The sequence below is a fragment of the Propithecus coquereli genome, unplaced genomic scaffold (genome assembly GCF_000956105.1).
Source record: "Propithecus coquereli isolate 6110/MARCELLA unplaced genomic scaffold, Pcoq_1.0 Scaffold3, whole genome shotgun sequence".
NCBI lineage: Eukaryota > Metazoa > Chordata > Mammalia > Primates > Indriidae > Propithecus > Propithecus coquereli.
This window is the reverse complement of record NW_012148618.1, coordinates 14,401,877-14,412,856: the sequence shown is the minus strand read 5'-3', so window position 1 is coordinate 14,412,856 and position 10,980 is coordinate 14,401,877. Positions and strand designations below refer to the sequence as shown.

Genomic DNA, 10,980 nt, shown 5'->3' with positions numbered 1-10,980 from the left:
ATTTTTTAAATTAAAAATTTTTTTTTTTTTTTTAAGAGACAGAGTTTCACTGTGTTGCTCAGGCTGGAGTGCAGTGGCTATTTATAGTCATGATCAGAGCGCACTTCAGCCTTGAACTCCTGGCCTTCAACAGTCCTGCTTCAGCCTCCTGAGTTCCTTTTAACTAGTCAGTGCTTCTTAGTCTTCTGCCCCAGTTCTCCTAAGGTCAAAGGAGAATGTAGACAACTTCAGGAGTCTCTGGGTATCAGGGTAGAAAGAGGAGGTAGTCAAAGAGGAGAGTGTTGGCTTGAGATGGTTGAAGACTATTGTTTTATCTTAAAAATAAATGGATTTTTTTTTTTTACACTCTGTTTGCCCATCAATTTTTTTCTCCCAAATCAACAAAATGAATGCTTCAGAACAATCTGCAAACTGATGGACTCATTTTGTCCTGCAGAGGGGTTTTATTTGGCCTACATAAGCGGTAAAACATATTTGAATTAATTGACAATTTAAAAATGGGGAAATTTCTCGTAAAACCTGGATTTCCTGCTTCTGGCATTACTAGTCCTTATTGGCAACAGTTGGCTGGAGCTGTGAGTAGGAGGCAGCCTTTGCTTAGATGGGGCATGAGATCTGTGGTTTGCCATAGTCATCACATCTCACTATTGTACTTGGACACTGAAGCCAGGTGTTCCTTTTAATTTGTCACAGTGCTTATTCTTTTGTTCTTACACTCAGCTGCTTCACTCATTTGTGTTATCTTGCTTTGGTTTTTGTGGGCATATAGGTTTATGGTACCTATTTAGGAACATGTGCCAGGTTTATCTATGTTTTTGTGGCTCAACATCCTGATTTGAACTAGTGAGGACAGGAAGGATGCATATCCCTCATTGTGAATGAAGCAATGCTATTTGAGAAGTTCCATGCTCCTTTTCCTTTTTTGCATCAATGTGTTGCTCAGTCTCTTAAAAAAAAAATTGAATGCTTATGTTCAATAAGTGTGCAGGTACTGTGGCATATGCTTTAAAAAGGGGCTTTCCCACTGTGGAGTTTATAATTTAATAGGGGAGACAGATGTTAAATCATTATATCAATATGTATTCAATTATAATTGTGATTATTGTAAAAAGAAAAAAAATACATAATCTAATCCAGGGGATAAGGGAATGCCTCTTTGAGGAATGTAATCTACATGATAAATGTGAATTTGCTAGATATAGTTGAAGGGCTGGGGAGAAGTGTGCAGTTTGAGAGGAGGAGTTTTCCAGAGTGACCTGCATGTGCAAAAAGATAAGGGTAGGAAGAATTTGGGGTTCATTTCAAAAGAATGGAAACTCATATGTATATCTATTGAGGTCTATGTTTTGAAAGAAACTGTGAAACTTTCTATGTCATAAAATTCCAAAAAATCTTCCCGCCTTATCTAGTGTGCTATTGATGTAAGCTGATAGTTTTAAACATGGAGTGTCCTAAGATATTATACTAAAGAAATATAGATATTTTTTTTTCCCTATCAAGCATTTTTAAAATTCAGATAATTGTAGAGTCACATACTGTTATAAGAAATATACAGAGAGATCCTTTGTACACTTTGCCCAGTTTCCCCCAATGGTAACATTTTGCAGAGCTATAGTAAATTATCACAACCAGGGTATTGAGATTAATAAAAACCATTGTATTTATTCACATGTCCCATTTTACTTCTATTTGTGTGTGTGTATTAAGTTTTATAACCTGTGTAGGTTTGTGTATGCACTACATTTAAGATACTGAACAGATCCAACACCATAGGATGCTTATTGTGCTTTTATTGCTATACCCACTTCCCTCTTCTGCCTCTAAACCCCTTGTGGCAACCACTAATTCATTCTCTATTTGTAAAATTTTGTCATTTCAAAATGTTATATAAATGGGATTATATGGTATGTAACCTTTTGGGATTGGCTTTTTTCAACGAGCATAGCATAACTTTTGGGAGATCCATCCAAGTTTTTTTTTTTTTGAGACAAGAAAAAAAAGCTGCACCCAGCTAGAGTGCAGTGGCATCATCAGAGCTCACAGCAATCTCAAACTCCTGGGCTCAAGTGATCCTTCTACCTCAGCCTCCCAAGTAGCTAGGACTATAGGCACATGCCACCACGCCCAGCTAATTTTTGTATTTTTTGTAGAGATGGGGTCTCGCTATGTTGTCCAGGCTGGTCTCAAACTCCTGACCTCAAGTGATCCTCCTACCTCAGCCTCCCAGAGTGCTAGGATTACAGGCTTGAACCATTGCACTTGGCCTCATCCAAGTTTTTGTGTCTATCAATAGTTTGTTCCTTTTCATTGCTGAGTGGTATTCCATGGTATGTGTCTACCACAGTTTGTTTAACTATTCATCTGTTGAAGGAGATCTGGGTTGTTTCCAGTTTTTGACTACTGTGAATAAAGCTACTATAGACATTGTTTTCTTTTTCCATCAGCTTTAGACAGTAGAGAAAAGTATAACATCAGTACTGTTTTTTGCCTATAATTTGATTTATTTTAAGCCTCTTTTGATTCACCTAATCATTCTACAAATATTTTTTGAGTATTTCCTATGTGCCAAGCACTCTTGGGCTTGGGGATGCAAAGTGATCAGAAGAAATAAAAATCCTAGACCTTAATGTGGCTTACATTCTTGTATGGGATACAGTAATACATGATAAATAAATAAAATACATAGTATGTTAGATACTCATAAGGGCTGAAGCGAAAAATAAAGCAGGGAAGGGAAGAGAAAGCATCAGAGGAGTTGCAAGTTTATAGGGTGGCTGGGGAATGCTTCACTGATGTGTCATTTGATTAAAAATCTAAAGGGAGTGTCTCTGCTATTATCTGGGATGAGTGCAATCCATGCATAGAGAATGGCAAGTGCAAAGGCCCTGAGGTGTGAGTGTGCCTGGAATATTTGAGAAATAGCAAGGAGGTGAATGTGGCTATAGTAGAATGACTGAGAGAAGTGTTTGAAGAGGTCAGAGAGGTAAAAAGAGAACCAGATTATATGAGGCCTTATGGGTCATTGTGAGAAGTTTAGCTTTTACTCTTAGTGAGATAGGAAGGCATTTATTTAAGGATTTTGAACAGAGGAATGACATAATCTGATTTAGATTTTTAATAGGCTCACTCAAGCTGCTGGAACAAAAACAGACTGAAGGGAAAACAAAGTTAGAGGCAGGAAGACCAACTAGGAGGCTTTAGAAATAATTTAGCAAAATATGACAGTGGCTGGACCAGGGTTGAAGTGGATGAGGAGTGGTGAGATTCTGAGTATTTGAAAACAGGATTAGATAGATCATATGTGGAGTAATAGAGGCAAGAAGGAGGAAATAATGATTCTAGGTGGGATTTGTTTTTTTAAGACATGGGAGTCTCACTTTGTTTCCCAGGCTGGAATTCAGTGGCTATTCACAGGTGCAATTATAGCAGGGTACTGTGGCCTAAAACTTCTGGCCTCAAGTGATCCTCCTGCCTCAGCTTCCAAGTAGCTGGGACTACAGGCATGTGCCACTGTGCTTGGCTGATTCTAGGTTTTTTATTTGAACAATTAGATGGATGGAGTAATTGTTAGTTAACAATTACTACAGACGACTACAGGAGGAGAATTTCAGTTTCCGACATTTCAAAATTTGAGCTTCCTTTTCAGTAGGCAGTTGGACATGTTGAGGAGGCAGTTGGATGAGCAAGTCCAGAGCTCAGGCGAGAGGTCTAGGCTGGAGATTTAAATTGCAGACTCATGCTGGGCGAGGTGGCTCATCCTTGTAATCCCAGCACTCTGGGAGGTCAAGGTGGGAGGATTGCTTGAGGCCAGGAGTTCGAGACCAGTCTAGGTAACATAGTGAGACCCCTGTCTCTACAAAAAATAAACTAAAAAAAAATTAGCTGGGCATGGTGGCAGGCGCCTGTGTAGTCCTAGCTACTTGGGAGGCTGGAGCGGGAATATCCCCTGAGACTGGGAGTTTGTGGCTGCAGTGAGTTGTGATCAGGCCACTGCACTCCAGTTTAGGTGATAGAATCATACCTGTTTCTTATAAAAAAAATGAGCAAACTCATAAGCATATGTATAGTATTCAAAATCATGAATCTGGATAAGATCACTAAGGGAGTAAATATAGCTGGAGAAGAGGTCCAAGGACTCACTGAGTCCACTAGCATTTAGAGGTCAGGGATATGAGGAAGAACCACCAAAAGAGACTGGGAAGGATCCAAGGTGTGTGGTTTTGTGCTGTCCTTCATTGTTTCTCTTCTACCTTTTGTCCATTTGCTCTTGAACTTTCTTTCCCCGTGTTTCCCAAGGATGTATCTGGTCCTCCCAGTTATGTAGATGATTTATTTTGTTTTTGTGAAAAATCTTTACTTAGTCCTTTTTCTCTTTCTTGAGTCACAGTTCTCAACTTTGCAAATTAATGTTTTCACCTCTTTTATGTTTATTAAAGGTATGCTTAATGCTCTTTATCTGAAATGTTAATGTGTAGAAAGCTGCAAGGAAGCAAAAATGGCATCTGTAATCCTGCCACCCAGAGGCTAATTGTCAACATTTTGGTATATTTTCCCTCTTTTTTAAGTGCATTTGGTTTACATAGTTGACATCATGTGGAATGTAAAAGTTTGTATGTTTGCTGACCTTTTTGATTCACAACATGAACATTTTTCCCAGGACAATTAAAACTTTTAACATTTTCCTCTAGTTTTTTATTTTAAAAGTACAGAAGAGATAAAATAGCACACATTTGTTCTCTCTCTGTGTGTATGCACGTATTATATATTTTTTTGAGGGGCTGAGTTGTTTGAAACTAGGTTGCCAACATGATAGTTCCTTGTCATACTTCCCTTTAAATACTTCAGCATTCATCCTCTAAGAATAAGTATGTTATCATGGTACCTAAGTGTCACACTTAAGAAAATAATAATTCCACAGTCCCTAATATTACAGTTCATATTCAGATTTTCTCAGTGGTTTCAAAGATATCTTTTATATTGTTTTATTGGTTGATGGATTGATTGGATCCAGGATCCAATCTAGGTTCACATACATTTCACATATGGTGGTGTAACTTTTCATTTAATAGATTATGAAATTATTTGATCATTTCCTTAATGCTGAACTTATAGGTTGTTTCTTAATAAGAGTAAACTTTGAGAAGTAAATTTCTATAAATAAAGATCTTTCCATATTTAAAATTATTTCTTATAATTGGAATTAGTGGCTATGAATATTTTTTAAAGCTTTTTATGCATATTTCCGAATTGTTCTTCAGAGGATCCATTTATTTATATTCTCATAAGCATTGTATGATGATACTTATCTCTCCTTAGTTTGGGTAACACTGAATAGTGGTACAGTATTTAAAAATTTTTGTTTTCTGATTTAATTGGCAGCAAATGGTTTCTCTGATTTTTTTATATGTTTAAAGATGCTTATATTTCTTTTTTTGAGTGCTGTCATTTGTCCATTTATAGGTTGGTGTTCTTTGTGTGAATTCTTTATATTTTATGGAAACTAATATTTTGTTATATTTGTTGCAGATATTTTTTCCTAATTTGTTGCCTCTTACCTGAATTTTGTTTGGACACTCTGGTTTTATATGTGTATGTAAGATTTTTTAGTAAAATACTTTGGTGAACTTTGTCCAATTTAAAGTGGCTTTTTTTTTGAGACAGGATCTCATTCTGTTGCCTGGGATAGAGTGCAGTGGCATCATCATAGCTCACTGCAACCTCAAACTCCTGGGCTCCAGTGAATCTCCTGCCTCTGCCAGTTAGCTGGGGACCATAGGTGTATGCCACCATGCCTAATTTTTAAAATTTTTTATAGAGACAAGGTCTTGCTATGTTGCCCAGGCTGATCTTGAACTCCTGACCTCAAGCGGTCCTCCTGCCACGGCCTTCCAGAGTGCTACGATTACAGGCGTAATCCACGTCTGTGAGCCACCGTACCTGGCCAAGTGTTTTTTGAGGCCCTTCCGTGCTCATCCAGTGTACATCTCTTGTCACTTGTCAGTAATTCTTTTGAATGCAAGATTTTTCTATCCTTGGTCAAGAAAGATAAAATTCAAATATGTTTGTGCCTTTTGTTTAATTTTTGTGTTACTTTATACATTATTTTGAGTTATTAACCTTTAGGTGCTTTCTGTAGAAAGATGTGCTGTAAGGGTGAAGTTTTTTACCTTTTCAAATTTAGCTAAGAGGTGGTTGGTGTGTATGGGGAGTTACAGTAAAATTCAGAGTGCTTTGAGCAATGTGTCCGGTCCTATCTGAGAACACATCTTTCTGCTGTATAGTATTCTGGGAATGTCAATGGAATCTGCTCCTGCTGTGGGGGAAGAGAAGGAAAAAGAGTTGGAAGAGAAGGCGAAAGAGAAAGAAGATACGGCAGATAATACCACACGTTCCTTTGGTGCTGAAGGTAGCCTTGTGACTTTTTCAGAATATTAGATAGATTGTTCTAAGTTCCTTTAATGTGAGCATGCAGATGTCTAAATTTCTCTTCTTTATCAGGTTATAGATTTCTCATGGTTAAACTAAGAGTCATTAAAAAATTTGCTAGTAATATAAAATTTTCCAGCTAATTTAGTGTTCAGGAATTTGTAGCTCATTAGATAGACCCCTTTCTGCTTATTGACTTTTCTTCCTTTTCTTTATTTTTCAAATATTTTTGGAATAGTGTGCTTTTTGAGGTAGAAGTACAATGTGAAATGCTGTGCTTATAAGTCTTTATAGTGTGCAGTTTTTTACTTCATTACACATTTTCCTCCTTCACTTTTTTTTTTTTGAGACAGAGTCTCACTCTTTTGCCCTGGCTAGAGTGAGTGCCGTTGCGTCAGCCTAGCTCACAGCAACCTCAAACTCCTGGACTCAAGTGATCCTTCTGCCTCAGCCTCCTGAGTAGCTAGGACTACAGGCATGCACCACCATGCCCGGCTAATTTTTTCTATATGTTTTTAGTTGTCTGATTAATTTCTTTCCATTTTTAGTAGAGATGGGGTCTTGCTCTTGCTGAGGCTGGTTTCTAACTCCTGAGCTCAAACAATCTGCCCGCCTCGGCCTCCCAGAGTGCTAGGATTACAGGCTTGAGCCACTGCGCCCGGCCCCTCCTTCACTTTTAATGCATTATTTATTTTGAAAAATTTGGAGGGGCAGAGCTTTGATGTGAAGGACTTAACATGACCCTCTTTTACTGAGGAACAGCAGCTTGCACAATGCATAATGTGGGATGATACCTAATTTCTTCAAGTTTTTCCTAGATCCTGCCTCATCACAGTTAGGCTTTGGGGTTCTGGAACTCTCCCAGAGTCAGGATGTTGAAGAACATACTATGACATATGAAGTGGACAAAGAGCATCTACAGTCAGTAACCACCAACTCTGGCTATCCCAGGCTATCTGATGTGGATGCTAATACTGGTATGAAACATGTTTTATGACATTTGGAGTTGTTTATAAGTGTTTTCCTCTCATGATAGAGGTAGTTATTTTTTCCTTGATAAGTTTTATAGTTATCCAAGTTAATATAATCTAAGTAATATAGTAAGGTTGTGGAGTTGTCTGGTAGATACTTGTCAGTTGATGGCTTGCAACTGAAGTTTTCTGTAAGGGGGTTATTGGTTATTTTCCTTTTTAGAATGATGCCTGTATATATTTTTAAATTGAACTTATTTCTATTAAAATCTTTGCCTTTTAGAAAGCATTTAGAATTGCTTCTAGTACTTTGAAAAATTAAATATCTCCTTCCTGTCTTCTGCTAAGCAATTAAGCACGAAGAACAATCCAAGGAAGATATCCCCATGGCAGAACAGCCCAGTAAGGATATCTCTGTGACAGCACAGCCCAGTAAAGTTGCACATGTGGTAGAAGAGCAAAATCCACCACCTACAAGGTAAACCATGTTGTTTCTCTAAGGTATTTATGGGTTTTTGCTATAGAGTTATACAAATTTCATTTTGTCAGGTGGAAACGTTTTTAGAAATTGATTTTTTTTTTTCTCCTTATAGTGGGCATATTTCTGGTACAGAAGAAACACTGATTATTTATGACATTGTCTAGTGTTCTTTTTTTTTCTTTTTAAAGAAACAGAGGTCTTGCTTTGTTGCCCAGGCCAGATTTGAACTCCTGGGGTAAAGTTATCCTCCTGCTTTAGCCTCTCAAGTTGTTGGGACCACAGGCCACCAGGCCTGGCTACTCATCTTTAGGCATACTACAAAGCTGTTTTATTGTTGCTATAACTATAAGCATGACTCTTTAATCTTTGGTTATCGCTCCTCCTCTGTGATCTTTGTCTGTACAGGCTCTGTCTTTCTGAGGGAGGTCTTCCTAACCTCTCTAGTGTTATGAAGAGTTGCGTTAATATTCTATTTGAAAACATACTCTTTCTATATTTGAGGAGCACCTAGATTCCTTTGGGTCCTCAGGTATCCTGCTTCTGGTAGTTTATGGTATAGATAGATGTAGGGATTTTTTCAAGTCTTTTAGGTTCTTAACTTGGTGGGAAATGGGGAATATACCTCTGCTATGTCCCGTAGTGATTATTATACCCAAAGCTGCATTGTCTCTGGCCAACAGCTGAAGTTCGGATATGGCAGAGGAAAACTGTTACGCTTCCAGGGCAGAGAATGAATAAACATTCAGTATTGTTTTGTTATTTCCTTCTGCACAAAGTTGAATATCAAGAGAAGTTTTCATTCTAATGTAAAACACTCGGCTTAACAGTGGCTAACTATTTAGGCTTTTGTTTAGTATGTTGCCTTCCAGCTAGTTATGCTATTTTATGTGCTCTGGTGAGTGGTAGAATAAGTAAACATCATAAGTCTCTGGAAAGGGGCCAGCAATGTGTGTCTTATATATGTTAATAGTATAGGTGTGAAGCAGTCTTGGTTTGGGGCTTGGGTTGGGTAGATCAAATGGAAAAGGTCAGCAGAAGATGTGTGTAGCACTAGTATGGAGGAGAATTCACATCAAGCACTTATCTGAGGAAGGTCATTGTTTGGACAGCTCTCCTTACTGGTATCACAGTCTGGATCAATATCCTTCATACAGATCTAGATAACAGCATATGTAACAAAAATCCAAAAATCACTCATCAGAGATTCTGGAAAGCACGCAGCACAGCATTGAACAGAGTTGAACAGAGGTATTGTTGTGTGAGAGAGTGAGACAGGCTTTGAAATGGTCAAAGGGCTTTATATCATTATAAAGAACAGCTTATTTTATTTTTGGTAGATAATTATGTAGATTAGAGCCACTGGAATTTTTTAAATTATTAAAGAAAAACACAAAACAGGAAAAGCTCTTTAGTTAAAGGATGAAATCATTCAACTTAGTAACTTTCTTTGCTGGTGCTGTGAATTTTCTAGGTCAGAGAATATGCCTTCTAGTCCTAAAGTGTCTCCTGCTGCTATAGAAGCAAAAGAACAAATGTCTGCTCAAGAACTTCTGGAAGGTGGACTGCAGATTCAGAAGTCACCAGAGCCTGAGGTTTTGTCAACTCAGGAAGACTTGTTTGATCAGAGCAATAAAACAGGTACCAAGAGTTATTAGTTGCTACAGCTCCTCTTCTCTAGATTTTAGTTCCGAGGCTACTGTTTAAGTTAGAATGCATTTTATAGGTATGCAAACTTGCTTGTGATATGGAAGGAAAATATATTTCTGGTTAATTAGTGATAAGGGCTTTTTGGGCATGATTACTAGTTAACATTTTAACATAATTTTCTCTTTTTTGGAAATGAGAGATTGAAGAATAACAGCTAATATAGTAAATTTATTATGGATTGTAGCTCTTTCTTTTTCTATCATGTACTTACTGCATCTTCAAGTCTAAATGTGGGAGACTTAATAGAGGGGAGGCTGGAAGTGGGTGAGGGATGAAAAATTATCTATGGTGTATGATGTACACTATTCAGGTGATGGGTACACCAAAAGCCCAGACTTCCAGTCTACAATATATATATGTCATGTAATTCATCTTGTACCCCCTAAATCTATTAAAGTTGAAAAAAATAAAGGCAAGTTCCCCAAAATAAAAATACATAATAAGAAAATAAAATAGGTAATAAAATGGAATAAATAACTGTTACAGTGACAGAAATATTTGTACAAAATCATAAAAAGAGTTTTGCTGTATCAGAATACTACCTAAACCTATTTTAAAAATAAGGAATTTATTTTAAAAAATCTCAACTATGATAATTAAGTTCAAGTTTTTCATACTCACCTGGGTAATAGTTAAAATAAACTTATCTGTTTATTAGTTCATCAAATAGGAAGGTAACGTCTAGCAGAAAGGATGCAAATAAATAAATAAAGACTGCAGTGGTGTTTGTTTCACACTTTTTAAACCCCCACCAACCTTTTATTTTATAACCTCAGACAGCCAGAAAGCTTCAGTAATAACCAGCAAGATAAAACATGTTGGTTGTAAGAAGGGAAGGGAAGAAGGCTATATTACTTTATAGTGCTCTCATGTAGGTTGCTGTGCAAGACATTCAAAGGGTTACCGAGAAACCTTTTTTAGTTTCTCACTAAAGCTACAAGATTGTATTTAAGAAATTCTTTTAGGCCGGATGCGGTGGCTCACACCTGTAATCCTAGCTCTCTGGGAGGCCGAGGCGGGCGGATTGTTTGAGCTCAGGAGTTCGAAACCAGCCTGAGCAAGAGCGAGACCCCGTCTCTACTAAAAAAAATAGAAAGAAATTATCTGAACAACTAAAAATATATAGAAAAAATTAGCCGGGCATGGTGGCGCAAGCCTGTAGTCCCAGCTACTCAGGAGGCTGAGGCAGGAGGATCACTTCAGCCCAGGAGTTTGAGGTTGCTGTGAGCTAGGCTAACACCACGGCACTCACTCTAGCCAGGGCAACAAAGTGAGACTCTGTCTCAAAAAAAAAAAAAAAAAAGAAATTCTTTTACACTTGGGATTAATATAGTTAATACTTTATTGCTAAGGAGAAGGGACCAACAGGAGAGAAACTCTTCATAGTGTAAATCA

General features: G+C 37.5%; 1 protein-coding gene across 1 annotated transcript in view; it reads left to right on the top strand.

The window, feature by feature from the left end:
- TP53BP1 (tumor protein p53 binding protein 1) overlaps positions 1-10,980 on the top strand; it is a 71,148-nt gene that overhangs the window by 2,508 nt on the left and 57,660 nt on the right. The window contains exons 5-8 of the mRNA XM_012649433.1: positions 6,282-6,406; positions 7,245-7,403; positions 7,746-7,875; positions 9,350-9,516. Coding sequence (XP_012504887.1) covers positions 6,282-6,406; positions 7,245-7,403; positions 7,746-7,875; positions 9,350-9,516 — 581 coding nt within the window. The remainder of the gene's footprint in view (positions 1-6,281; positions 6,407-7,244; positions 7,404-7,745; positions 7,876-9,349; positions 9,517-10,980) is intronic.